Consider the following 27,215-nt stretch of genomic DNA (forward strand, 5'->3'; position numbering starts at 1 on the left):
TACTTCATCAAATACATAATCCATTCACATGACTTTACCATCCGCCACCGGCAGCGGCGGCGAGAGCATTGACACGCTCGACATCTCCCCCCGGTTTATCCTTGCCGACATCGCTTTCCACAACTCTGTAGGTCGTTGTCATAAGTGTGTCGAGGTCTATGCCAGTTATCGTTGACCAGTGTTTCATAATATCGTGAATGTGGGCGTGGTATATGCCATCCACCATATCTGGATTGTCTTCCACGCCGGACATGACAGAGTCTCGAGCAGGCGAATGCTCCACGTCACTTTCAGTCCGAACCTCACTATCATCCGCAGGACTGTCATTCGACTCAGCGCTCCAGTATGCTTCATCGACTTTGGCTAGCCACTCCCGTTGTTGTGGCAGCATCTCTTGTGAACCGCCATTCTCGATGCCTGTGCCACCCACTTGGCGCAGGATCGCAACATCCCCCACCTTGATCTGGCCACCACCATTCGTGCAACCACCAGGGCACGCCATGACTTCGACATAAGCGTAATCATCGGAATCACCACCAGCTTTCGCGGCTCCAGGACGACGGCTCACTCCAACTTTACGACCTGTCGTGGCACCAGGCAGGCGACTTGTCTTCGCCGGTTTCAGCTTTCGAACCAGGTTCTGAATATTGCGGAAACCGTAGTAACGAGCAGCTTTGAAGATCGCAGTTCCGTCAGGATCGACAATACTGTACTCGGAGACATCCTGGTTACGCCCTCGCTTTACAGTGATTTGTGAACCGGCATGACGAGCTTGCTTCGTCTTCAGTATGTGCCAAAGATAGCCTCCTGATGTGCCGATAGCAGCAGTGTCCTGACGCTTGCGCTTTTGCCCCCTCTGGCTTCCGAAAAGGAACTCGTTCAGCCTAGGCTCTGGGAACGATGGCAAACCTGCGACGGGATGTTTGGGAAGACCGGGAAAGCTGATGTCCCTGCTTTCAGCGAGCATAAGTAGCTCCCGTGCCGTGATAACGCAATCAACATCACGAACAGCATCGCCACTCTGACCATGCCATGTGTGAGAAGTGAGCTCACTACGCGAAGCTTCGAGTTTCTTGTCGAAACATGGCATGATCGCCAAGTGCCAGACGTTGCTCGGATCGATTCCGTATTTCTTTGCCAGCACTGATTTGACAAGCACGCCAGTCAGTGCCTGAGGCGATTTGAGCCTGCTGAGATGTGGTAAAATATGGGAATGGGTCTTCTCAGCATAGCAGATCCAACCTGGACAAGCAGATGTAATGACAGGTTTCTTCTGGCCTTCCTGCAGCTGATCAACCTCGTCCGCTGCGGCAACAAGGGTTGCCTCCCGCATGGCATTCGTATCGATCACCCAAGAAAAGCCAGATTTGTTCTTGCCTCCACTTCTCACTCCCAATGGTCCGCTGAGCAATTGGCTAATCATGTAGCCCGCATCTCTTTCTGATATGTCGTATGTTGCAGCGAGGCTTGCCCGTGCCTGAGGGCTGATGCTTGCGATGAAGATCTTGCCTTGTCCATCTGTACTCGCAGCTCCGTTGCCTGCAGTGGGAATCGTGGCTTCCGGATATTTGTCCAACGTATCGAGCACCTCTGCATGACTCTGCAACGACACCAGAATTGCCTCTGCACTAGTGACGCACCCCGAGCATGCCAGACAATCGGTTAGAGAGATCTGAGCGGGCGGTGGTAGGGAGCCCGAATCGACTTTCTCTTCGGTGGTTACTTCGTAAGGATTGTCGAACTCGGTTGGTTGCTGTTTGGGAAGAGTCTCGACGGGCTTGATGCACGCGACACCCGGGTTAATGAAGTCATTCAAGTCGTCGGCGGAGAGAATGGCCGACATGTTGCTCGCTGGCCTCGGCTGGGACACATGTGTAAGTAAAGTAGGAAAAGAGAAAGTAGAAGATTTGTATGAGAAGAGGCGATTAGGAAGTGCCACTGCTAGTGAAGTCACCATGGGTATCCAATCGCAATTCGTATTAATAAAGCGGGCGAAGGGTCCCGACATTCGGAGATGCACATCACATGCTAACGCCAAGCCTCTCGCGGACTAGGACTAAGACCGGAACCTAGAACCTCTTCCGCTCTTCACAAAGCACTCGGACGACCAGCACATCGACTTCACTCGAACAATCCACCATGTCGCGCGAACAGTACACTCCTCCCGCCCTCAGTGGCAGCCAGAACACGAGCAACCCCGGCGCCAACACCTCGCAAGGCGGCTTCAACATCACCGGCGGCAGCACCTTCGAGGACACCTCCAAGCCCGTCAACTACTTGTGCGGAGACTGCGACACCAAAGTGGTGTTGAAGAAAGGCGACCCGATTCGATGCAAAGAGTGCGGATATCGAGTCTTGTACAAGGAGCGCACGAACAGGTACGTCAGCAGCAAGAGAGATTTGCGCAAAAGTCGGATGAAGGGCGGACAATGCGACGCGCGGGAAAGAGCGCAGACATTCCACATGTTCATGCTGACCTATGCTACAGAATGATTCAGTTTGAGGCGAGATGAGCGGTGGTGGACCAGTGAACCCATTTATAATTTCAGAGCGCATAAGACATTGCAGAGACCGCGATATGCAATGCCCTTAGCAATTGCGTCTGCGCAACGCAGCTTACACTAGCAAAAGACTACGCGAGGCCACCGAAATGAGCAGACCGTATTGGTACGACGACGCAGGATCGGCTAGTGCCATTTGAATATGGCCAAATGGCCAAAGTGGAAATAGAGGACGACGTGCAAAGAATGGTTGGCGTGCTCCGATTTGCACAAAAAATCGTACGGCTGCGTGCTAGTGTTTGCTTCACGGAAGTGCGATATCATCGAGCTATCAAACGCAAGAAAAATCTCCTTTGCGAGTGCCGGAGATGAACTAGAATTTTGTAGCCTCCAACCACTGCCAACAGCGGCATTCGCACTTCTGTTATCTGCAAGTAATAGCTTGATACGCACCATCGTTAACGGATTGCGGGCAAGCATGCGACCCGCGCATTGGTGCGCGCCATCTCTACTCTCTGTATCCATGATGTAGCTTCGCACATGCAAAGTATCTCTCGTCCGTCTCTCATACTCATTACAATGCTGCCGTAATAGAGCTTGCAGTACCATCCTCGCAAATCTAGTCGCCGACTCAGCTGCCCTTGAATGCATCAAAACGCTTGTATGTGTACCCGATGAATGGCAACGACAGAGTTGAGTCGTCGCCACCCATGGCCTCTGTCTGGGCGCGAAGCTGAGCAGAATTGTCGACCTGGGGAATCTCGTCGATAGGAAAGTACTGGGTATCGATGTTGCTCTGCAACTTTGGCTCAAATGGAGCTCGAATCTTGCGAAGGCCATCCCAGTTCACTCCGTGGAAGAATGGATGGGCCTTGAGCTCCTGTGCGCCATGGACACGTCCCAGTCGGTTTTGCGAATCGCAAATCAGGCTGCGAATGAAGTGCTCCGCTTCTGGGCCAAGCTGTTGATCCGGTGGGAATTGCAAATGGCGTGGCCAGTCTACGATCTTCCGATATGTGTCATGCGGCTCCTCTGCGCAGAACGGCGGCCACCCGACCAAGCACTCAAACATGATGGTTCCGACACTCCACCAATCACATCCAAAGTCGTAACCCTTTCCACTGAAAATTTCTGGTGCAATATAGTCTGGAGTGCCGACAGTGGAGTAGGCGAGCTGCCGTCGCGACTTTCGCCAAGTGTTGATCTGGTTGCGGTTCGAGACGGTCAACTGGATCTGATCAATAGAGACACTATTGCGGTTTTGTGCCAAAGACTTCGACTTGGTCTGTGACATGAGTTGCTGGTAATACGACGCCGAGTGCTCTTTCGAGAAGCCAGTGGACAGACCGAAATCGGTGAGCTTGATGTGTCCACCACGGTCCAGCAGGATGTTGTCTGGCTTGATGTCGCGATGAATGAAGCCCAGTTTGTGCACAGCCTCGATAGCCAGCGTAATTTCGGCCATGTAGAAACGGGTAATGTCTTCTGAGAAAATTTCGTACTTGATGAGCATTGTCATCAAGTCACCACCTGGTAAGAACTCCATCAACATGTACAGGAATGTTTTGTCCTGGAAAGAAGTGTGAAGTTTGACAAGCCACGGACTGTCTGCATTGGCCAGGATATCACGCTCGGCTCGGACGTGGGCAAGCTGATCTTTCTTGTGCTAGAAACATGTTAGCAGTGTTGTACAATTGATCTCGAGTCGAACTCTCCCTACCATTTCCTGCTTGATGAGCGATTTGAGTGCATAAATCTTGCCATCATGCTTTCTTTGCACGAGTCTCACTTCACCGAAAGCACCCTTACCAATGATTTTAAGTGTGTTGTAGTTCTGAGGCTTCTCGCTTGTTCGCAAGAACCTCAAGAAGTTGGCCTCGGACTTCCGCAAGGAGTTCTTCTCCCTCTCCTTGCGGCTGTCAGACAGCTCTGAATTGTTCAAAACCATCTCCAGGTCTTTCGATCTGCAACCATTGTCAGAATCACAAGTGTAGCATTGTGTGTGTATGCCCATACCTCTCATTGCGGGCACGTGCTCTTTCCACATTCTCCTTGAAGAACTCTTGGGTGAGTAGCTTCTGCACCTTGACACGCTCGGTAATGGCGGACGAATACTTGTCGGGATTCTTCGTGGCGGGCTCGTCATCGAAGATGCTCGCTTGCTGCGGCATTGCAGGCATGGGAGCGTTCAGGTAGCTGCTCTGGTACCCTCGAGGGTCACCAGCAGTTCGTGGCCGGGAGGGATTCGCAGGAGACGGTTGTCTGCCGTAGGGACTGGCAGAGCGAGGCGTGTTACCTCCTCCGAGGTGTTGATGCTGGAACTGGTGAACCAAACCATTTGTAGCGTCATTGAAGCCTCCTGGGGAGCGGTACCCTGCACCGGGTGAAACGCCGCTGGAACCAAATTGCTGGTAGGCAGCATTGGGGTTGTTGTAGAAATAGCCCTGACTGTTGATGCCGCTGGTCGATTGTTGCGTACCCCAGACTTCCTGCTGGCCGGCCGAGTTGGGAAAGGGTTGGGGGAACGTCGAGGGGGTAGTCGGGAAGGCACGGCCTTGTTCGGCGGCGAAGTTTGGAGCGTTGTTGAAGCCGAAGTTGAGCTGCAGGCGATTTGGGTTTCGACTGTCACCCTGCTGCTGTTGCTGCTGCTGCGGCTGTGGCTGCTGCTGGTTGTACGCCATGGTGAAGGCTCGACAGCGATTGCTGGACAAGTCAGTAAGGATGTTGATCGAGGAGCGGATGGTGTTTCATACTTCGAGTTGGACGCCGAAGCAGATCAGAGCCGATCGGCACAGCAAATGTGTGGTCGAGCGGTAGGGAGTAGGAGTAGGTTTTGGCAGAGCCGTCTCAAGGGGTCAATGGTCGAAGCGGTGGAGGCGTTTCAATAAATGCCTGCTCGCGAATGAACGACGCGATCAGTGGCGGTGGAGGCGAAGCGCAGCCAGCATTGCAGAGGGAGCGCACGAGGAGGCGAGAGGGCGTCAATCGGCGGGAGTTGGGTATAAGTGCTGGAGGCAGCGCGACGTAGTGAGCAGCAGCGACTACCTGAGACTACCTTTTGAAATGGCGTCTGGAGCGACGACCCTGAAGTGGGGCCCGGCTCTGCATGGGGATAGGCGCGGGCCACTTCGACACACTTGTGCACGCTCGCTCCTCCCTTGCGGCCCTGCCACTGCATCTCGTGCGGCCCCTCGTGCATTCACCGTGCTGCTCCTCGTGCATTCACCGTGCTGCTGAAGATATGGCGTTGTCCACGGCGCGTCGAGTCCAGCAAGGTCCGTGGAGGAGAGAGGGTTTCGTCACACCCACGAGGCATCACACGCACGAGCACAAGCAGCATCACGCTCATCTGGGTCAACATCGGCATGGAAACTTGCGGTCTGGACACCCAGACCATGTGCTGACGGCGGTTTCTGCTGCTCTTCACACCTGCTTGAGCTGTCCACTTTGAAGTCTTCTTCATCGACGATCGATGGTAATCGAGTAGCAACACCACTATGCATACTTCTTTTGCTTTGCTCATTCTCCCAACTTTGTGGCCCCCAATTCCACAGCTGTTCGGAACCCCTCTGATTCTTCACATGCAGGTCCTCAAAAGCCACCATTCACACCTTTGAACCTTCATTCACGTTGTTGTTCATTCTGGACTCAAATCCGCCTCCTTGTGTCGACCACGCTGACGACAAATGAAGTTGTGATTGTACAATATCTATACACTGGCATCTGCTAGTGCCTGCTGAGTTGGACGAACATGTCATATCACTTTTCGAATCCCATAAAACGCTGATGCAGTCGCTCTTGCATGCAAAACATAATCTTCCCAAAGATAGCGCATCAGTGCCGCTCTTTTGTGCTTTCAAAGCTCTCCAGCACACTCTGCTGGATTGAATCCTTGTCCTGCGATCGGTGTTCCGACTGTTGCCCGGCGGACGTGGCGCTGTCCTCTCCAGTGACCAGCTTTTGCGCTTGAGCCTTTGCTTGAGCCTGGCCAACACTGCCGTACACTGACATCGCCGTGGCGATCATCTGGCCAATGTCTCCCACGTTTCCTGGAACTACAACCGAAGTTCCCTCTTTGGCAAGCTTGCCAAATGCATCCACATATTTCTCCGCCACCGACAGCGATACGGCGCCCTGCGCTGCCTGCTTGCCCTCAGATAGACTCTTTGCTACTGCATCGATACCTCTGGCTGTGGCCCTAGCTTTCAGCTCAATGGCTTCAGCCTCACCGAACGCAGCGTTGATCTGCTCTGCCTTGATAGCTTCGGATGCCAGGATGACACTCTGCTTCCGACCCTCTGCGATGTTGATGGCAGACTGTCTCTGACCTTCAGAATCCAGAATCTCGGCACGTTTGCTCCGCTCCGCTGTGACCTGCCTGTGCATCGCTTCGACTACAGGTCCTGGTGCGTGGATATCCCGAATTTCGTATCGAAGGCAGCGCACGCCCCAGTCTGCCGCAGCTTCATTGATCGCTTGTGTAATGTTTGTGTTGAGCGCTGCTCGCTCTTTCAAGACATGATCCAAAGTGAGCTGACCAATTTCACTTCGCATCGTTGTTTGCGCGAGCTGCGAGATGGCGTAGTCCGCATCCTCCACACCATAGCTGGCCTTGTATGGGTCCATCACTCGCGTGTACAGTACACCATCGATTCCGAGAGTAACGTTGTCTGCGGTGATGGCACTTTGAGATGGGATCTCCATAGCATTCTCCTTCAGACTCTTCACATATGCTATGCGATCGATCACTGGCATGAGAACCGCAAGTCCAGGTTGAAGGATACGATTGAAGCGACCCATACGTTCCACGATCCATGCTGTTTGCTGTGGAACGAACTTGATTATGGTGTTGGCGGGCAGGCTCGATCGCTGAAAGTATGTGCTTGGGCTCCCACCGCCGGTCGCCGCGCCGAACATGCTCTCTGCCCCGCGAGGCAACGCATTTTGTGGTGTCGTGGAGAAAGTGGCGCGTTGCGCGGCATAGACAATCGGGTATCTCGAATTCTGGATGACTGCCATCGAGCGGCGCGAGAGGGTTGGTCGAGCAGCCCGGAGAGCTGCCATGGCGGGCGTGATGGCCGCAGCCGGTGAGCTCATGGTGATTGAGCTTTGATTGTCGTCGCAATACTGCTGATGATGGGAATCATGCAGCGCTGTCGTTCTAAAGATGACGGACGAGGTGTGCCAGAGGTGTTGCGCTGATCAAGCTTCGTCGGGCTTTGCGCTGCGTTTCCTCCGCTCACTCGCTCCTTCTTCGCGTCATCTGCTTTCACGCGACATCTCACTCTCTATCAATACTTCCTCTCATTCCTGACCGCGCACGTACATTAGTGTCAGCGGGCCGGTTCCAAGGATTTCCAAATCGACATGCTCATCTCAGCCATAAGCGAACATATTGACCGCTGCCACTTAAGCGTTATTGATCAAGATTCACCATGGGACTTTCCAGAGGTTTCATCTACGATCACCTCGTGACTCCCGTCTGGCATACGCAAAACAACGCACGAATTGCTTAACAAAATCCTGGCGCATACACAACACATGTATTTTACTGGCTTCAGCCAGCCATTGGAGCGTGACGGCCAACGACGCCATTTACTAGAAAGTGTAGAAGGGTCGACTCGGTAGACATTTGCCCGATTCTTACAGATCATCCTTTTCCTTCCACAAGTGCTTGAGCAGGATTGGTGCAGGTACAGCTGTACGGTTCTGCCCTACCAGCACTAACCCCAGATTCAACATGCGCGAAAGAGGGGAAGTACCTCATCGGTGTCATGACAGACAGTGCTGTCCTGGGGAAATCAATGGCTTGGAATTTAGCGAGCTGGTGCCGGAGTATTACTGCCCATATTTTCTCGGCCCAGCTCGTTCAGCATAGCGATCAGCATCGGCCTCCAGGTTGTGGAAATGCTTCGCGAGGGGCTTCGGTATATCAAGCCACGAAAGGGTGACCGGAAAACTCATGACGAGCTTCAAGCTAATGTCCAATGTGGCAGGTAAGAGATATAGCTGCTCGCAAACATGCCAAGGCAGTCACGAGTCTGCAACCACTCCTTAGCTGTGGTTGGCATCCGGAAAATGTACCCCCGAGAACTGCCAAGAGGTTTCACGTATGCGCCTACGAGCAGCCAGCATTGCCCAAATGGGCAAACTTCCGGCAGGGCAGTCACCTCGCAGCATGTCGCTATCCTCGAAACACATCAATTGCAATCTAAAGCAGACACCCCGAGCTTTGATATGCAGGCCAAGCAGCTACTTCACTCGAACCGTGCTACGTCCAACCTCAGATAAAATCTTCCTCGAATGATGCGAGATCCTGCGGAAGCGATGTCTGACCCTTCGAACGCCGTGCGTGGTCTGGAGAAGTATATAGCTATGCGAGTGAGCCTGACTTCTGACCTGTGTTGGACACAGCACGATTCTGTGATTGTAAAATATCCTGAGCATTCACAATGGGAGCCTTCATCCCTTTCCTCTCTATTTTGCTGTCCCTGCTGTCCATTGTCCGTGCACAATGCGGTTCAGGCACACCTAACGCCAGGGTGACAGGCTCCAGCGGCGCATATGTCGCTGCTAGGGTAAGTACATGGTCGATGTCTTCGTGTCTTCTGTTAACAGAACTGTCATAGGGATCGACCACTGTGTATTCAGGAGCGGATTATCGTGCCGCAGTCCAGGCTGCAGTAGATGCCATCTCCAGCGGACAACGAGTTTCTGTCATCGCCTCTGGCTCGATCGGAGCCAACACCATCACCATCACAAGTGGAAAGACGTTTGAGGTCTGTGGAACAATGAACGTCGCCAACAGGAGCGGGCGTGGTGCTATCGAAGTGACAGACGCTTCTGGAGTGCAGGTGGGTAACAAGTCGCAACGAGTTCTTCGGATGTGTCTGATGGCGTACAGATACCCTACTTGACGATGACAGGAAGTCCCTACTTCGGACTTCGATTCTCTGGAACGTCTGGGCTGGTTCTGGGCAAGATCACTCTAAACCTGAGCGGTGGTATGTTGTGGTCTTGATTTGGCCTCCATCGCCTGCAACTGACGTGACTCTAGGCCTGGGTATCAGGTTCGACCGTGATCGAGCGGCCAACACCAATGTCAAAAGTGAGTGAAGCTCTATTCCAACGTCACGCTTTCCACGACCGGACCTGTATCCACATGCTGTCCAGGCACAACTGTGTGCAGCTCCTTTGCTCGAAGACTCGTAGGCTGACATCCCTTCTCACCGCTAGTGGACACAATCTCCGTCACAGGCGCCGGATCCCATGCTGTAGAGACGTGGAACATAGACGGCTTAACGATCAACAGCGTGATCGCAAAGAACGTTGGCGAATGCGGTCTCTTGCTGCAGAACACGCGCAATGCGAACGTGAGTAATCATGTTGCCTTGTCGTTGAGGTCCCGTCAAGCTTACTCATCTTTGTCAGGTTGGTCTCGTTGATGGTAACAATGTGGCTACTGGCACTGGATATGCCACACTACGATTCGCCAACCAGAACGGACGCCGTGCTGACGGCAGCTACGGCACCAACGTCTATATCGACAAAGTCGTTTCACGTGGCGGTGGTAGAGGTGTCTTCTGCGTCTCCGAGTCTGGTGGTGCTCAAATCAACAACGTTGATCTCGCTAGCAACGGCAACAATGCAGGTAAGCAAGACGAGTAAATGGATCGATCATGGCTAATACTGATGCGTGATCCTAGTCTTGATCGAAAATTGCTACAATGTCAATATTCGCGCTGGTACGGTCAATGGAGGCGGAGAGGTCAGGCTGGCTGCACGGACAGAGTTTGCAAACAATCGTGATATCTCACTGACCTTGAAGGTGGACAACAATTCTGTTCGCGAATCCCCTTGCGGTGAGAACACAAACTTCAAAATTACTGGCAACGCCCAGGTCAATGTGTGCTGAGAGAAATGAAGTATACACGCAAGTCATTGTAAGAAGCATGCCATAGCGAAATTATTCCATATGCCCTCTTGAAAGATTTGAAAAGAGTGAAACGGACTCGGATGTGTGGTGCATGCTGTGGCATTGGCTGTGGCCCTAGTGTGGATATCGTGGCCGCGCTAGTTAGCGAGCGCGCTCTTACCCTAAATCTTTCGAAGTTGCCTGTCGCCACGACCACGAACTTCACCAAGTCCCGTATTTGCCAATCATGTCGCGTACGAAGAATCGACATAGAAAGCGCTCCCGCGGCGAATTTGAACGCGATGACCGTATGGGAGTCGGGCAGACACTCGCGCTTCTCAAGAACGATGAAGCTGCGCTTAACGGACCGGACTCGAGATCCCTCTCTGAGGATGTCTTTGATGCGACAGATACTCGTTCCAATGAAGAGGACGAGGAGCACCAGAACAAGAGACGCAAAAAGGCGCCCAAAAAGGAAAAGGATAAGTATCCTGCTTTCGCGCACTCATCGAACATGCGTCTGAACACTTCTGTGAAGCTCAGTGACATTCAGAACCTTGTCTTATATCTACTTGCGGACGGCATGGCGCCGCAGTGGCTCGCGATTAAGCATCACAGCGCAGTCAAGAAAGTGGTCGCTCTCATGGTCCCAGGTCTCGAGACAGGCATGTTCGATGGCAGGATTTCCCTGGAGCCGCAGCAGGATGCGCCAGAGGAGATAGCCAAGGACGAGCCCGAAACCCGCCGGGAAGGCGATGAAAAAGGCGACGATGATGGCTGGACTGAGGTGCGGTATGGCAAAGGCAGGAGCACGCCAGATGACTATTACCCTGTGAAGCTACAGGGACCTCGACTACCGGATTCTCTAAAGCCTCTCGAGGATATGTTCGAGCATGTATGGCCCGTCACAACGCCCGGCGATGATAGATATGCGAAGATGCATTCGCCTTTGGCAGCGATGCTGACCACGCCACTCGTCAAGACGAAAGAAGACAAGAAAGCAAAAGGCCCACAACCGCCAGCGGCGAGCAAGAACTGGCAGAATCAGCGCATTCCCATTACCGAGCTTCTAGCTTCCACAAGCGAGCTTGCAGAAGAAGGTTACGCTATGCATCCAGCTCACTTTGCCGGAAGCTCAGAGGCTGCTGGAGAAGCCGCGAAACGTGTGACTGCCAAGACTGGCCTGGACGATGGCTGGGTCGACACCTTGAACATACCAGATCTCGTTGCTGGGAAGGCGAGCGAAGATTCCATTCAACAAGGCTCGGTGACCGCAGGCAGGAAGGTACTCGCCATGGACTGCGAAATGTGCATCACCTCGCCGAAAGGTGTGACTCCGCAAGTCTTTAGTTTGACGCGGGTGTCACTGCTCGATTGGGATGGGCAAGTGGTTCTTGACGAGCTTGTCAAGCCAGCACAGCTCATAACCGATTATTTGACGGCCTATTCCGGTATCACACCAGCCATGATGGAAAATGTGACTACCACATTGAGCGAAGTTCAACAAAGGTTGCTGTCCATTTTGACACCCCAGACGATCCTCATCGGCCACTCGCTGAACAGCGACCTGAATGCTCTGCAGATCACACACCCCTACATCATCGACACGACCCTCATCTTCCCACACCCACGTGGGCCACCCCTGAAATCATCACTGAAGTGGTTGGCACAGAAATACCTTTCCCGCGAGATCCAAAAAGGGCACGGTTCAACCGGGCACAGCAGTATAGAGGATGCACGTGCCTGTCTGGACCTTGTCAAGCAGAAGTGTGAGCGCGGCAAGGCCTGGGGCACATCTGAAGCAAGCTCTGAGAGCCTCTTCAAGCGCCTTGGCCGTTCTTCACGCCCTGGCAAGCACAAGGCAAACCCTGCTGGGCCTGAAGAGCCTAGACGCTCTGCCGTGGTTGACTGGGGCGATCCGAGTCGCGGGTACGGTGGACAAGCTGATGTCAGCATTGGCTGTTCGAGTGACTCCGAGGTTGTCGCTGGCATCACGCGGGCTGTCAACGGTGATCCAGAAGATAACACACAGCCAGCCGGAGGCTGCGATTTCGTATGGGGCAGATTGCGCGAACTCGAAGCCGCTCGTGGCTGGTGGGATAAGTCGAAGTTGATCGACGCCGATGCTCTGCGTGCTTCTACCGTGGCCAATGGCGAAGGCTCGTTGGCTGCTACCGTCCAACAGTCGGTCCAGAACATTCGCCAAGTATGGGACAACCTACCCCCATGTACCGCCCTGATCGTGTACAGCGGATCCGCGGATCCCCGGGAGATGCGGGAAATGCAAGCTCTGCAGCAGAAATTCAAAGAAGAATACAAAGTCAAAAAGTGGGATGAGCTGAGCGTGAAATGGACAGATGTGGAAGAACAACGTCTCCGAAAAGCCAGCAAGGATGCGCGCAAGGGTCTCGCTTTGCTCGCAGTCAAGTAACTCTTCTGTTACCGCAGGATCCTGGCTCACAAAGCAATAAAATGGAGGCGCAAGGATTCATAGCAGTACCTATGTCTGGTAGAGCGCTCTGGAACGGGTGAGACGGATAATATATACATTTCGTTCTTGGTCCGCTACGAATGCAGTAAGATTATGCAGCAATTGCTTCTTCGGTGACTGGTGGAGGGGGCGGAGCATGTTCTGCTGCGAGGGCTGCAAATGGTTTAGCATCCTGTCGCACGCGTTCCTCGACCTGGGGAGCGTCAGAGTCTCGCATAACGACGTCTACCGGTCTGTTCTCTTCCTTTTGATCCATCACGCTCCGGCTGTCGCTTTCACTCTTGAGAGGCTGGGGCGCGGACATTTCGTGCATTGGTGTTGATCGTTCGCGTGTGCTTCTGTCTTCTGAGAGAATTCTGTGCATAAGCTCGCGATGTCTCTCTTGCGGTGTTTCGGTGCCATGATCTTCGGACCCTTCTTCGCCTGCAATAGCACTCGTTGGCGTGCCTGACCTGGTGCGGCCATTGGGCTCTTCTGCGTGCGAATCAGTACATGTCCCTAACGAGAGCATCGTAGATACCTTACCATCGTTCTCTGCTCGCTCGGCCTCCTTCTTCGCATGCACTTTACGCAAATTATTGGCACTGCTCACGCTTCGCATGTCCGGCCTTCCGTCCTTTCTGATCAATATCCCTTCTGCGTTTCTAACGGGCTTCGTTCTCGTTTTCTTGCTCGAACCTCCAGAAGATTGATCTGGGAGTGCAACGTGCGAATCGTGGGGTGAGCCATGATTGACTGGTGTTGCAGGATAATCGCTTGGCCTTTCGCCTACAAAGCTGCCACTCGGCGTGCTCCTGTACACAGACTTGGGGGAATGTGATTGAGCAGAGCCAAAGTGACCGTTGGGTGACATTCGGCCAGTAGCAATCTCTGCTCGTTCCCATTCGGGTGTGTCATGCTCTTGTGTCTCATGGCCACTGCCGTGAGCTGCAGCCCCACCACGACCTCTGCCTCGCCCACGGCCCCTCCCTCTTCCCCTTCCACTCCCGCGACCACTTGTAGGGTGTCCATGAGCTGTAGGTCCACCCACCTCAGTCCTCCACTGCTCTTGAGGTTCAGGTTGCTGTGTGGAAGTAATAAATCGAAAATTGTGATGCGCTGCGGGCTGTGATTGAGACCCGTCCGATGGCGCTCGACTTCGTGAGTGGAAAGGCACATCTGCAGGGCTTTGGTTGACTGATTGGAACGACTGCTGAGTTGGCCCGTACGCATCCTCTCCATGGATATTGTGTGGCATAGAATTGGGCATGAGCGGCGCCAGTCTTGGACGCTTTGTCCCATTCAAAGCCTCAAATTCTGAAGACCTGGTTTCTGGTGATCGTTTCACAGCAGTGCTAGCGTTCACGGCGGACCAGGCTCCTTGTTGGGTTCCACTATTGGGATGGATATCTGGCTCCATGGTATTTGGACGTGCTTCGGGCAGGTTATGTGTAGGAGATAAGCCAGGTCTGTGCTGCTCAGCAGGTCGCCAACCAGATAGAGCAGAAGGTGGTGGTAGGGCTTCTGTCGGCCTGAATAGTGGGCCTGGTGGTGGCTGACCCGGCTGTGATTCCCCTGTGAAAAGTCTCGACGCTGAAGGAGGACGCGGGCCATGTGGATGTTGAGCATCTATCGCGGACTGAGCGGGGAGGCTGGAAGGGTGGCCACCAGCTGGAGAAGCGATTGAGTTTGTCCGCATTGGCGGCAGTTGGGTATGCTGTGGAGGCTGCAGTGGAAGTTGTTGCTGTTGTTGCTGATGGTGCTGTGGGTGATGCTGTTGCGGATGTGGGTGCTTAATATGCGTGGATGAGGCTGGATCTTGAGGTCCTGCTTCTCTGAAGGCTGCAGAAGGAGTTCGCTGCTGGCCTTGAGCGATTGCTGCATTGCCGTCTTCTAACCTCTTCATCCGATTCTTGACTAGATCCAGTTGCATGTTCAAGCCATCGATCTCATTCACACGATTCGTGAGTCGCTGCAGCTGCTTGGCGACTACTTCCAAATCGCCAGAATCATGCCGCTGGTGCTGCTCCGCGGCCACAGGTCGAACACGCAAATCTCGCTGCACATCGCTCACGGCATGCATTACCTCATTCATCTGCTGATGGAGTCTCCCCACGGCAGCCTCGATTTCAGTGAATTGGCGTCGATGTGATTCCAACATTCCGGTGTTGTAGGATACCTGTGCCTGTAGTCTTGAGATGGCGCTGGTCCAGATGTCGTTATGAAGTCGTTCTTGGGTAGCATTCTGCGCAGACGATCTGCGTGCATGGTCAACCGACCGGTGGGGTATTGCTGGTGCTGCATCGCGCTGTGCAGCCATCTCTTGGCCCATTGAGATGGCACGAGGCTCTGCAGGCTTCTCCATTCCGACTGCTCGCTGTGCCGCACGCAATGAGATAAGCTCGTCTTCTACAGCATAGCCAAAAGTGGAGAAAGCTCGAAGGGAAAGAGCTCTCCAGCAGCGGCCTGCGATCCTTCGGTCAGTCGCAGTGCAAACACCGTGCAAACACGCTGGCCTCGGATAGCAGCAGCAGTAGCAGCGGATTGGCGATAGACGCACAGTAGTGGGTGGCAGCAGTAGCTGTCAAAGTAGTAAGAAGAACAGTATGCAGAGAGGAAACGGCAGCGCCCAAGGTTTTGTGTACCGTACCTTGTAGATAGAGCGACTAGTTAGCGGCAAGCCAAGGGACGAGAGAGCAGAGCCAATCCGTACCGTGGGCAGGCTTTGACTTAATAGGCGCAGAGGGTTATGTTTTGGGACAGGCAGGTAGAGCTAATAGATTGGCACGCGGTGGAGCAGCATTAGGAGACAATCTACCTCGCACACGGCACACCCGAATAGTCTTCGCGAATAACGCTTGGGGTAGATTAGAGCCGAAGCAGAATAGTGAGGATCCTGCTGAATGCAGAAGCATGATCTGTGCGTGCGATGGTGCGATAGGAGGCAGATGCGCAGAGCTTCTAGACTTCTGACGTACCAAACACATCCCCGGCGACCAGGTGGCCTGTGAGCCTGCCTGTTTCTGCACAGCAAATGTACCTTTCGGGCAAATGCTGGCAGGGAGCATGGCACGACACATTCCCTCCGCGGCCATTTGGGGCGGCGTGCGAGAGGGATCCGTGGCCAGCGCGGGCGGGGCGGGGCCAGCGCAGCACGACGACCACCCCATCGCCGCATTCGCGTCCGCGCCACCGCCCGTCCACATGGCCGCCGACTGACACAGAGCTGTCGAGGTATCGGCTGAGGTGGCGTCACGCCCATGTACGGCGCGATTGCGAGACCGTATAGCAGCAGTCGCCTTTCCCACAACCAAGATATCCGGGATCCACCTGCATAAGCGAACGTTTTCTTTCACGAGCTCGGCGTGCGCTATCGAAAGATCGATAATTTCATTTCTCGCTAGCATCGAAGCAGGCAATGCCTGGAGAGTGCCGGATGTAGCTGCCATCAGCACGCATCGTGAGCCGGAAATTGTCAGTGGACAAATATAACAGAGGCAGCATGTGATATACGTGGCAGCAGCCCAAAATGTGAAAGCGACGAGTCTATCGTTGGGCCTGCTGCTATTGCTGTTCCAGATGGACCCGTGCGCTCCATACCTAATATGCGACTCTACATTAGAGTTCGTCCTTGGTTTAGCCCGGTGCCGTATATCGCATTTTCCAACAGCGCCACATCCCGATCAGCCACTGCTGCCGTCTGGTCCTCGTGAACACAGTTTTGAGTTGCACAATTGTCTCGTCGCAGTGGTGACAAGCACTGCCACGACTCAGCAGGCCCTGTCAGCATTCGAGCACTGCTGACCTTCACGTGCCAGTGTGTTCTAGGGCAGAGCAGGTTCACACGGGTATCGGCCCGGCTCGGCTTGCGCTTGCTCTCAGATGCGCGGCCAACCTTCCGCTGTCGTCAACTCACGTCTGCTTCCAATTCACATTCCAGCTTGTCGCTAACCAGCGGCGACTCGCACATGCGCAACAGGCAGCAACTCCTCGACGAACATTAGTATCGGCGACGCTCACGCTCCAAGGCTCTGTCATGAGCGGACAGGCTCACACGCGAGCGGACCTGTCGCGGTAGCACTTGCGGTCTCCTCAACTCGACCACCATTTCGCCGAACGCAAGGCTCTCACCTCAGCTAGACACTATCGGCAAGATGCCGCACGCCACTGCGGACGAGAACGGCGTCCCGATGGACGAAGATGCGGCCATCAACAGTTTCTTGCGCGACCAAGACGGAGGAGGCGTGGACTATGGCGACAGAGAGTTCGACCAGACCGACAAGGCGGACGATGCCATCGACTTCGAAGACATCAGCGACGACGATCTGCCAGAAGAGCAGGAGGCCGCGGGTCAGCCAGAAGAAGGCAGGGAGGATGAGCTTGAAAGCAACCTTTTCAAGCAGGTCGCGGACTACAATGCGCAATCAGAACCGCGGCATACCAACGGCTTCCACGACTCGAGCGAGCCAGATCTGTTCGGCGAGACTGAGGAGGGTAATGACCTTTTTGGCGAGCGCATGTCTTCTTCGCCGGAGGTAGAGCGCCACTCTCAGCACACCATTGCACAGGTTCGCTCGAGCGGGCTGGCTCTGCCCAAGTCGACACTAGCACTCCCTACGCACACAGGTGCCTATCCGTCGGCGAACTCCTACTCACAATTGAGTCCATCTTCCGCAAGCCCACCACCTTTCGCGGATCAGGGCTACGCTGGGTTGTCTCCAACCAGCATGACTTCTGAGGATGAGGATGAAGACCTCGATCCCCAGGTCGCACTGCAGAGGCGACTCTTCAAAGTGTCGAAAATGAGGGCTACTGGTGATGAAGCAGATGAGAACTCAGGAGAAGCCGACATGGTCACGTTCTATCAACTGTACCCTGACTATGAAAAAACGCAAGCACCCCGCTTCGTTCAGCTATTCCCGCCACGAGCTGTCGAGTACAAAGGCAAGGTTCCGCTCAAGCCTCCAAAGGTGGTCGTCCCAACCAAATTATCTCTTGACCTGCTGCACGATCAAGAGCGAGGCTTCAAGAGCTTAGTCGCCGGGAACAAGTCTGGTCAGGAGAGCACGTTCAACAATAGCCTCGTGCAGGCCGACGTCAAGCACGCGGCCGACAGCGACAGTGACGAAGATCTTGCCCTGGACGAATTCGAGGATGGTGAGCGCATTGCGGGGCTCACGATGCACGATCTGGCGTTGATATGCCAAGACTGGGACATTCCGAGCCTGAATTCGGAGGATGACAGATCTGTGAGTGACGTCGAAATGGATCTTGCAAACGGTGATTGGGATGGAGAGGAGCGCAGCCGGCCATCGAAAAAGCGAAAGCTGGGCGACTTCAAGCCTCGTAGTACCAATCCTCTACGTGAGCCTCAGCTTCCGTTGGAAGATCCCGAAAGAACGACTGCAAAACTCGCCAAGGCCGTGGCCCTGGATCTGAATGATCCCAACCTACTCATCGATGAGCACGCACCGCAGACAAAGCGAAAGCTCAAGCGCATGCTTGGCGATAGCAAGCGTGACAGTGCCTTCAACCGCGATCTTGCGAAACGCTACAACATTAGCAATGACCATGCATACGATCTCTTGAAGGAAAACCATCAGCATAAAGTCCGCAGCACTCTCGGCAGTATGGCTGTCGAACACAGCTTTCCCGCGGCTAAGCTTCAGTTCCCGTTCTACAAAGTCAGCCTGGACACGAAAGCCAAGCGTGCCTTTCACCGGCCTCACCTCGACCTCAGGCAGCAACCTCCAACTCGTGAGCACCGATTCCACAAAATCAAGCACATCAAGAGGAAGCACGTGCGTGGCCGTGACGCCAAAGAAGTCTTCGCGAAAGCCGAAGATCTTTCTCTTGGTGACTCTGCTTCAATACTGCTACTGGAATACTCTGAAGAAGCACCGATGATGCTGTCAAATTTTGGCATGGGCAACCGCTTGATCAACTACTATCGCAAACAGCATGCCGACGATCAAGAACGTGGAGAGAAAAAGGAGATTGGCGAAGCACAAGTCCTCATGACTCAGGACAAGAGTCCGTTCGCGAATTTCGGTCACGTCGACAAAGGTGAGACTGTGCCAACGCTGCAGAACGGCATGTATCGTGCTCCGATCTTCAATCACACACCGAAGCATACCGACTTCGTCATTGGTATCAGCAGCACATATGAAGGCGGTGATCGCTTCTATCTGCGCAACGTCGAGAACCTCTACACGGTGGGCCAGCAGTTTCCTCTCGCAGAAGTACCTGGACAGCATTCTCGACGTGTCACCGATGCTGCCAAGAAGCGACTGCGTGCACTGTCGTATCGCATTTACACCAAGTCTTTGACACGTCGAGACAAGGTATTGGACAACGCGTCATTGATGCCGCACTTGCCAGGACACGACATGCCGCAGACGCGAAGCAAGATGCGTGAATTCATGAAATACGAGCGCGTCACCAACAAAGGAGATGGGTCAACAGGGGTGTGGGTACCTCACCCTGGCCAGCCTGTACCAGACGCCGAGACCCTTCGCAGCTGGATCCGGCCTGAGGATGTTTGCTTGTTGGACTCTATGCAAGTCGGTGTGCAGCACCTGACGGATCTCGGGATTAACGAAGGCAAGGACGTGGACGAAGACAAGGATATTGACGAAGGAGCAAATATTGAACTCCAACTCGCACCATGGCGCGCCACCAAGAACTTCCTCAACGCTTGTCAAAACAAGGCTATGCTCAAGTTGCACGGAGATGGCGATCCGACCGGTCAAGGTCTCGCTTTCAGCTTCGTCAAGACTAGTATGAAGGGAGGGTTCCAGGCACAAGGTGAAAGTGTTGAGGACCGCCTCGACAAGCAGAAGCGCAAGGATAACGGAGGGCATTCATACAATGTCCGAAGGCAGCAGGAGCAATACGACGAGTCCATCCGACGCATCTGGGAGTCGCAACGACAGAGCTTAATGAAGACAGAGGAGATCTCGGATGATGATATGGACGACGAACCTGACCGTAGTGCGGAGTATAACATAGGGCGTGTCCACACGCCACGCTCATCGGTGAGTACGCCGGCAGCATTCGCCGGCCGACACGACGACGACTATATGAGTCAGTTTAGTGGACATAGCGCTGGTCGCGGCGACAAGACTCTGGTCATCACTCGCAGCCAAGGCCTCGATCAATTCGGACAGCCTCTCCCTGACATCACGGAGACAGTCACCAATCCAGCAGTCATACGAGAGTACAGAAAGCGAGTATTGGAGAGGGAATATGCTAACGCGGAGTAAGTGATCTCTCGACATCGCAGCCTCGACCAGTACTGATTATGGACGCTAACTTTGATCACAGTATCACTAACTATGTTCCGACCGGTGACGCCGAAAAAGACGAATTCGCCCGTCAGCACATTGCCAAAGAACTTGCTCGCATCCAGCGCAATGCAGACCGCAGAGAGGCTCGCGAGAAGGCCAAGGCACGAAACGCCTCAGCCACCTCGCCGCCAGCCGCAGCGTCGCCCGCTGCGGACGCCGAAGGCTCTACATCCGCTGCGAACAACGGAGCCGAGAACGCACCTCAAAAGGGCAAAGGCCGCAGTAAGGATGGCACAGCACGCAAGTGCGCCAATTGTGGCCAAGTTGGCCATATCAAAACCAACCGCAAGTTAGTTCCCACCACTTTCACATGCCCCTTTTGTTCTCATCGCAACAAGATCGGCGAAGATGGAAATGGCATCCACGGGCGTAAAGGCGGCAAGCCCGCCAACGCCAATGGTGGAAAAGCTGTTTCCAACTTTGCGACTACTACTTTCTCGAACTTTCAGCTTTGAGAGTCGGTGGAAGCAGGCAAAGCCGATCATTGTTGTATCAGGTAATCTTTTGTTTGTGCCCCTCTAGCCTTTTGCTGAGAGGGCGCTTCTGAATTGTTTTCATGCTGCGTGCATCTGAGGCGAGAACTCTAGCTGACATAGACATTTTCAAAAGGCTCTGTCCTCTGCTGAATGGAACGATGAAACCCGAGGACGCTGGCCTGAATGGAGACAGTACATTTGGCGCCGTTCCCGCACCGCTGACCTTGTAGATTTATATCACGACGTGGAAGACGTTGGCTCGAAGCGGTATCGACTGCACCTACGGACCTTGGATTTGGCAGAGCGAACTGTTAGACAGATATCTGCAAAGCTTGAGTAGCCCATTATGGCGTGTCGACGCCAGAGCTCTGTAAATCACTAATCGAGATATCGCTATTGCTCGCGAGTTCGCTCGCGCAATCTTCTCGTCGACTTCCCTTTCTGCGAACTACTTTCACGGTGTGGGCCATCCTCGTGAATTCATGTCGGAGCTATCTGATCTCTGTCGCCTAACCTTCACCCGGGGACTTCCGCTCGCTCGCATGAACCGTAAGCATACGCGAGTGGCGTCTCTGCTTTCTATGTGATATAGTACAGCCTGTGCGTATCGTGCCGCCGATCATTGATTACACTCATGCAGTGTCCATCTTGTCGTCATCCTTCTTGTCGTTGCTCTTCGACCCGCTCGGCTCGCCGCTGCTGTCCAGCAGAGGCTGGCTCTCGCTCGCCTCGCCCTTTTGATCCTCCGGCACGCTCTCGAGATTGGTCTTTCCCTCTGCCTCTTCTCTCGCCTTCTTCTCTCGCTCTTGCCGCTCTTTCTCCTCCTCCATACTCATCCTCAGCACAAGCGCCAGCTCGGGATCCAGATTCGGGTCCACTCCGAATTCGAAATCGTTGCCGGCGGCCCCGTCTGCGCCTCCTCCATTCGTCGCCGCTCCGCCATCTTCACCCTCCAGAATTGGCGATTTCTTGATGACTTCTGACAATAGTTCGGCTCCGGGAGGGATGATTTCGAGATGTGAGCCGTCGTTCGATTTCACAGCTTCGTTGAAGGCCCGTAGCTTCTCCAGGTTCTCGTCTGTGAGATCGCCGAACGCGATGATGTCAACGCTGGTGTTGTTCTTCTTCATCCGTTTGGCGAGTTTGGTCAGGGTGCTCGATGAGTCGGCGATGGGTGAACATGTGAAGACGATGATTCGCTGACGTTGCGACTTGTTCTGCCTGTGTTTGAGTGCGAGCTAGGTGGGATGGTCAGCACAGAACAGCATCTCACGACCTAGCGAGACGTACGGATGCAATCATGATGCCGGTGTAGAGGTGTGACTGTCCCTTGACGCGAGTGCGGTGTAGGCCATCGAGCACTTTGCCGTGGTTGGTAGTGAGGGTGGTGAGGACTTCGGGCCCATTGCCGCCCATGCTCATCAGGCCAACGGACGATTCGGGGTTCGCGTTGGTCTTGTTGTGGAAAATGAGATTTGTGGCATCGACCTGCGCTTCCCATCGTGAGGGAACATAGTCGCCGTTTCTGCTGCTCTCGCTGTTGTCCACCACGATCATCGTCGCCTCGAGCCCCATCCTGGCGGTTTCTGTGAGTGTGAAGCAGTGAGAGGGGAGAAAATGTTCTGGACGTCGGCGATGTGATCGATGGCGATGGTGGAAAGAAGAAGAGGTGCTTTGCGATCAAGTGGTAGATGTTCGTTGATAGCAGCAGCACCTCAGTGAGCTCGCTGTGGCAGTCAGCAGTCGGCGCACGCGGCGGATCGGCCCTTGGGGAGCTGCGGCGCGTCATTGTTTACACCACGCTGGCTTGAACATTGCATCTCCACGAAGGACATGCCCACACGCACAGTCGACTATCACAACAGAATCATCGGATCGGATCATCATCGACATCGACATGGACCAAGTTGCGCAAACTCCTCAGCGCAGTCCGGTGCGCCGGGTGCCGGGCATCACACAGACACAAAAACAGGCCCTCGTGGACAACCTTCAGCTCGAGAGTAGGCGCCTTGCATTCCACTCGGTCGATGTGTTCAGCACTAATGACGCGTATAGTCACTGAGAGAGCACGCAAATTACGTGCGCAGTATGCTCTACAGGCTCAAGGACTCCGCGCGCGCTTGGAACTACGCGTCAACCGCATCCCACAAGCTTTGCGAAAACGCAACATCCAAGAACTAATAGACGAGCACCACGCCAAATCACGGCCTGCTCCTCCCCCGTCAGCTCCAATCGCAGTAAAGTCGCAACCAAAGCAGGCGGTGCAGCCGGCACCCATACAGACGAAGCCATCAATCAAGCGGAAAAGGTGTGTTTTGAACCTCTGCACGCGGCCACGGCCTGTGATCTGACCTTCGACAGCGATGAAATGGCATCAGCAGACGACAAGGAGAATGTTCCAAGTGAGCAAGCTCTAGATATTCCCAACCCAAAGAAAAGGACGAAGACCACGGCGACTGCGAATTCCAAAGCGACACGCGCGCGAAATGCTGGTCCTGCCGGCGTGCTTTCTCCAAAATCCCATAATTCACGTACACTGCCACACTCACCGATCAAGCCGGCAGAGAAGCCAACTACAGCGCGGCCTATGTCATCCGCTCAAAACACAGCAAGCCGAGCAGCTCGTGCACCCAGTCGACAAACGAAACGACCTGGGACCGCCTCCGACACGGAGGGGAGAGCGAGCGAGGCTAGCAACACCAGTGCTGGCACGACTATAGTGACAAAGCCTGGAACTCGAAAAGCCGCGGCGCCCAAGAAAGCAACCACCACGGTCAAAGGTACGGGAACCAGCAGGAAGCCGGCCGTTGCAAAGGTTGAGACCGCTCCGTCGGCTGCCGCGACCAGAGCTCTGAGGAAGAGGAATTAGCAGCGTGGCAACTCCAAAGTGGCAGAATCAATGCTACTCAGGAGCCGATACGCCCAATCAGGTGTCAGGCTACTCACAGGGAACTTGTCTCTGCATCGCGCGTTGCAGTCTTGCTTCTCGCCTGCTGCAGCCCAGGCAAGGAATGCTTTGGAACTCCGCGCTCCCGGCGAAAGGCAAGTGTCCACTCGACGAACAGAAATGGCTCGCTTTCTCTCAATTATGCTCAACATTGAAGTGTTTTGCTAGCGACTGGCAACGCGAAGCTCAAGCCTGAGCAGCGTATGTACTTCTTTGCTTCCACGAGGCAACCAGGCCTCGCAGAATACGCCAGGCACTACCTCGAAAGCAACAGTCTCGCACTCCACATGGCTGGACAAGGAGAGCTTGTTGCGATCAGGTCCGCTTCTCTCAACGGATCGCTACTCGCAGCATTCGACATGGCACTGGGCCGGGATAGCCGTGTGCAAGCATGAAGACAGACGAAGCTGTTTTAGCCTTCGGAAACAGAGCGTGGTCGCTGGCTTGACTAGATTTCACAGCTTTAGGGCACACGAAGTGAAGTGTTGGTTGGAGACCGGCCAGGCGGTCGCACGATAGGACAAGGATCTGTAGCGGCGTGTCTGGGGCACGTGGCCCCGAACATCATCCGTATCTTACAACGCCTTCGGCCAGGCGTTGGCGCGCCCGCGGCGAGTGCTGTGCCCGCGTTCGCTTCCTGGAATTGCTGTGCGAGATGTGGCCGCCGGGTCGTCTGCACGTCATCATGCGCCTGTGCAGAGGAGATATTGGGGATGAGCGTAGCAATCGCCCCAGCACACTAGCGAATAGTGGATAGATGCAGGGGTATACAGCACATTGCATCCAGTCGACTGGTCCATCATGCGGGCGCATATCTATTGTACCCTTGAAGGATGATACCACGCTCGAACTCGTATGACAAGACGATATAACCATGCTCACCCCGTGTGCGGCCAAGCGTCGCCTATCAGAGCTTCTGAATTTATATCCGCCTTGTGATGGACGCCAGCATCAAGCAGCCCACTAGCTCCAGCTGCTGTCCCTATAGTTTGGCTGACCGAACATCCAGATAGTGGCTCTCGTGAAGTTCATCAAACTTCTCAGTGCGCTTAATCATGGAGAAAGACGCAATTGAACACACCAGCTTTCCCGAACCAGAGAAGCATACCAAATTCGACGACAACGAGGTCTTCCGCACCGATGGCGAGGTCAACTTTCGAACAGTTGGATGGCCGTGAGTTTGTCGCCTATGCTCCCATCAAATCCGAGTGCTGATTCATCCTCCTAGGAGAGCGTCGGTCATCTTCTTAAAAGTCATCTTCGCAACAGGCGTCCTCAGTATTCCGGTCTCAATGGTCAGCCTTGGTGCCGTTGGTGGCGCTTTGAATGTCATTGGTTGGGGCGCTTTCAAGTGAGTTAAGAGAGGTACATGTATCTTCTTTGCGTGATTTGGCTGACGGCGGCATAGCACGTATACAGCCATCATCCAAGGTGCGTAAGCCCATGTGCATCGCGGATGATGCAGGTAGCTGACGATTTCTCGAAGGCGACTTTCGAAATAATCATCGAAAATGCCACTCGATTGCGGACATGGTATGCATCTGAGTCTTTAGCCGTGTGAATTCAACGCACCCACTGACCTGCTCTCTTCAACGTAGGCACAAGAAGTTGGTGGTGCCTGGGCACGCGAACTGTGCGGAGCACTTTTCATCGTTGCGTGAGTTGAGCTTAACCACTAGCATTCCTTCCCTTTCGACTCCACCCATTCCCAAGCTTCACAACGCAGGAAGCGAACAAACGCACATGCTGACATCGCCGTCCTACTGTAGACTGATCCTGTGCTCCGGGTCTGGCATTCTCGGCGTCACAATCGGTCTTAACGCCCTCTCCAGACACGGAACCTGCACTGTGACCTTCTCAGTCATTGCGGCGATCGTCGTGATCGCCGCAGCCTCTTTCCGCAAGTTTCAACAAATCGGCATCTTGACTTGGGTCGGGTTCATCAGCATATTCGTTGCCGTATTCATCATCGTCGTGGCTGTCACTATCCAAGATCGACCAGCAGCAGCGCCTGCCACCGGGGACTACGATCTGGGTTTCAAGGCCATTCCCTCTGGAGTCACGTTTGCGGCCGGAGTGGTGGCATCTTGCACCATCTTCGTGTCTTCTGCTGGTACGTGTGCTCGGCACAACCAGTGGATCTCTGCTAACGCGTCTCACAGCGACCTCAGCATTCCTGCCTGTGATCAGTGAGATGTAAGAAGTGGTCCAGTCTCCCCTCGAGGTAAGTGAAGCTGATCAAAAGTTCAGGAAGAATCCGCGAGACTATCGCAAAGCCGTCTACGTGTGTATGGGCTTTGTGACCGCATCGTATCTGGCGTTCTCCCTTGTCGTGTACCGATGGTGTGGGCAATGGGTTGCGAGTCCCTCGCTAGGCTCTGCCGGACAAACAATGAAGATGGCTGGTATGTGATATCTGCCAACAATGTCATGCCCAACAGGTGTTTGCGCTAACAATTCTGCCCAGCCTATGGAGTCGGACTCCTTGGCTTGATCATAAGTGGGTGTCTGTACCTCCATATTGCCTCCAAATACGTTTTCGTCCGCATCTTGCGAGATAGTCGACATTTGCAAGAGAACACTTTGGTGCACTGGGGCACATGGCTCGGTTGTACTATTGGCCTTGGAGTCGTATCCTGGCTATTAGCCGTGGCAATCCCCATCTTCAATTACTTGCTGGCTCTTGCGGGTAAGAGACTTGCTGAGTGCACGGCCCGATGCAGATATCATCGCTAACGTTAGCAGGCGCTCTCTGCTTTGCTCCCATCGTAATGATTCTGCCTGGCTGGCTCGTAAGTGCTGTCCTTGCAGGATACTCCCTCTTCTACCGTACTCTGGTAATGCATTGGGCTCCGTCTGAAAACGTGCTAACGTTTATACGCCACTTCTAGTGGCTATATGACCATAGCGACTGGTACAAGCGATCGGCCCTACACAAAATGGCGTACGGCTTTCACGCTTTGTTCATTCCGCTCGGTGTCTTCTTCCTAGTTGGTGGGACATACGGAGTCGTGAAGGAGATCGTCAACGCGTACGCGGACGGCCTGATTGGCGGCGCTTTCTCTTGTGCTGATAACTCCAACTCGTCTTGAGCAATCAACGGCCAGACTTCAAGTGTGAAAACCCGGACCGGAACTACTTCAGTCAAGTGTCGTCGTAGGGTGATTTTCCGTTGAAATCCAAAGATTACTCAACATCTGGCGCGAAAGCTGGCGAGCATCCTTGCAATAGCTGCACGCCTCATACAGTCTGTCATCTGCATACGTGGATTCAAGGAACATAAGCTCGAGAACCCTTCGGGGCCGTCCTGCCAACACGCTGCCCTAAACCAGCCGTCGGAGGGTTGCAAATGCCCAGAGAGCGACTTGTACCCTGCTATTCGATCCCCGAATGCAGGTGAGGAATTGTACTTACCAATATGACAACAGGCATGAGAAGGAGTTCGTCAAACCTAAATAGGCAATAGGTGATGCTTCCTCGGTCAAGCTTGCTGAGCCCCACACAATTTACCGCATCTTCCTTCCGAGCCGACTGTTACTACTTGCACTCACGTTTCC

The 27,215-nt window shown here is 54.1% G+C and overlaps 11 protein-coding genes across 11 annotated transcripts; 6 read left to right on the forward strand and 5 right to left on the reverse strand.

Moving 5' to 3' along the window:
• Positions 1 to 34: 34 nt before the first annotated feature.
• Positions 35 to 1,843, reverse strand: RHO25_000456 (uncharacterized protein; the record flags this gene model as incomplete). The annotated part of the gene is made up of 1 exon (XM_023593068.2): positions 35 to 1,843. The coding sequence occupies one exon, from the start codon at positions 1,841 to 1,843 to the stop codon at positions 35 to 37; it is 1,809 nt and encodes a 602-aa protein (XP_023459236.2).
• Positions 1,844 to 2,139: 296 nt separating this feature from the next.
• Positions 2,140 to 2,513, forward strand: RHO25_000457 (uncharacterized protein; the record flags this gene model as incomplete). Its single annotated transcript, XM_023593069.2, has 2 exons — positions 2,140 to 2,378; positions 2,489 to 2,513. The coding sequence occupies 2 exons, from the start codon at positions 2,140 to 2,142 to the stop codon at positions 2,511 to 2,513; spliced, it is 264 nt and encodes an 87-aa protein (XP_023458397.1).
• A 619-nt stretch (positions 2,514 to 3,132) lies between these two features.
• RHO25_000458 (uncharacterized protein) lies at positions 3,133 to 5,182 on the reverse strand (the record flags this gene model as incomplete). The annotated part of the gene is made up of 3 exons (XM_023593070.2): positions 3,133 to 4,167; positions 4,222 to 4,465; positions 4,518 to 5,182. 3 exons carry the CDS (start codon positions 5,180 to 5,182, stop codon positions 3,133 to 3,135), a joined length of 1,944 nt encoding a protein of 647 aa, XP_023458398.1.
• A 1,153-nt stretch (positions 5,183 to 6,335) lies between these two features.
• RHO25_000459 (uncharacterized protein) lies at positions 6,336 to 7,598 on the reverse strand (the record flags this gene model as incomplete). The annotated part of the gene is made up of 1 exon (XM_023593071.2): positions 6,336 to 7,598. The coding sequence occupies one exon, from the start codon at positions 7,596 to 7,598 to the stop codon at positions 6,336 to 6,338; it is 1,263 nt and encodes a 420-aa protein (XP_023458399.1).
• A 1,355-nt stretch (positions 7,599 to 8,953) lies between these two features.
• Positions 8,954 to 10,416, forward strand: RHO25_000460 (uncharacterized protein; the record flags this gene model as incomplete). The annotated part of the gene is made up of 7 exons (XM_023593072.2): positions 8,954 to 9,079; positions 9,131 to 9,355; positions 9,406 to 9,505; positions 9,559 to 9,609; positions 9,738 to 9,874; positions 9,933 to 10,152; positions 10,208 to 10,416. 7 exons carry the CDS (start codon positions 8,954 to 8,956, stop codon positions 10,414 to 10,416), a joined length of 1,068 nt encoding a protein of 355 aa, XP_023459240.1.
• A 247-nt stretch (positions 10,417 to 10,663) lies between these two features.
• RHO25_000461 (uncharacterized protein) lies at positions 10,664 to 12,847 on the forward strand (the record flags this gene model as incomplete). The annotated part of the gene is made up of 1 exon (XM_023593073.2): positions 10,664 to 12,847. The coding sequence occupies one exon, from the start codon at positions 10,664 to 10,666 to the stop codon at positions 12,845 to 12,847; it is 2,184 nt and encodes a 727-aa protein (XP_023459241.1).
• Positions 12,848 to 12,998: 151 nt separating this feature from the next.
• RHO25_000462 (uncharacterized protein) lies at positions 12,999 to 15,251 on the reverse strand (the record flags this gene model as incomplete). The annotated part of the gene is made up of 2 exons (XM_023593074.2): positions 12,999 to 13,381; positions 13,433 to 15,251. The coding sequence occupies 2 exons, from the start codon at positions 15,249 to 15,251 to the stop codon at positions 12,999 to 13,001; spliced, it is 2,202 nt and encodes a 733-aa protein (XP_023458303.1).
• A 1,789-nt stretch (positions 15,252 to 17,040) lies between these two features.
• On the forward strand, positions 17,041 to 20,941 carry RHO25_000463 (uncharacterized protein; the record flags this gene model as incomplete). Its single annotated transcript, XM_023593075.2, has 3 exons — positions 17,041 to 20,147; positions 20,213 to 20,524; positions 20,845 to 20,941. The coding sequence occupies 3 exons, from the start codon at positions 17,041 to 17,043 to the stop codon at positions 20,939 to 20,941; spliced, it is 3,516 nt and encodes a 1,171-aa protein (XP_023458302.1).
• A 402-nt stretch (positions 20,942 to 21,343) lies between these two features.
• Positions 21,344 to 22,286, reverse strand: RHO25_000464 (uncharacterized protein; the record flags this gene model as incomplete). The annotated part of the gene is made up of 2 exons (XM_023593076.2): positions 21,344 to 21,949; positions 22,002 to 22,286. The coding sequence occupies 2 exons, from the start codon at positions 22,284 to 22,286 to the stop codon at positions 21,344 to 21,346; spliced, it is 891 nt and encodes a 296-aa protein (XP_023458305.1).
• Positions 22,287 to 22,608: 322 nt separating this feature from the next.
• On the forward strand, positions 22,609 to 23,580 carry RHO25_000465 (uncharacterized protein; the record flags this gene model as incomplete). Its single annotated transcript, XM_023593077.2, has 3 exons — positions 22,609 to 22,711; positions 22,767 to 23,019; positions 23,073 to 23,580. The coding sequence occupies 3 exons, from the start codon at positions 22,609 to 22,611 to the stop codon at positions 23,578 to 23,580; spliced, it is 864 nt and encodes a 287-aa protein (XP_023458304.1).
• Positions 23,581 to 24,713: 1,133 nt separating this feature from the next.
• On the forward strand, positions 24,714 to 26,750 carry RHO25_000466 (uncharacterized protein; the record flags this gene model as incomplete). Its single annotated transcript, XM_023593078.2, has 11 exons — positions 24,714 to 24,832; positions 24,887 to 25,009; positions 25,067 to 25,089; positions 25,145 to 25,191; positions 25,257 to 25,315; positions 25,428 to 25,771; positions 25,821 to 25,854; positions 25,909 to 26,063; positions 26,126 to 26,347; positions 26,404 to 26,450; positions 26,550 to 26,750. The coding sequence occupies 11 exons, from the start codon at positions 24,714 to 24,716 to the stop codon at positions 26,748 to 26,750; spliced, it is 1,374 nt and encodes a 457-aa protein (XP_023458307.1).
• Between the last annotated feature and the right edge of the window lie 465 nt (positions 26,751 to 27,215).

The sequence above is a fragment of the Cercospora beticola genome, chromosome 1 (genome assembly GCF_033473495.1).
Source record: "Cercospora beticola chromosome 1, complete sequence".
Lineage (NCBI taxonomy): Eukaryota > Fungi > Ascomycota > Dothideomycetes > Mycosphaerellales > Mycosphaerellaceae > Cercospora > Cercospora beticola.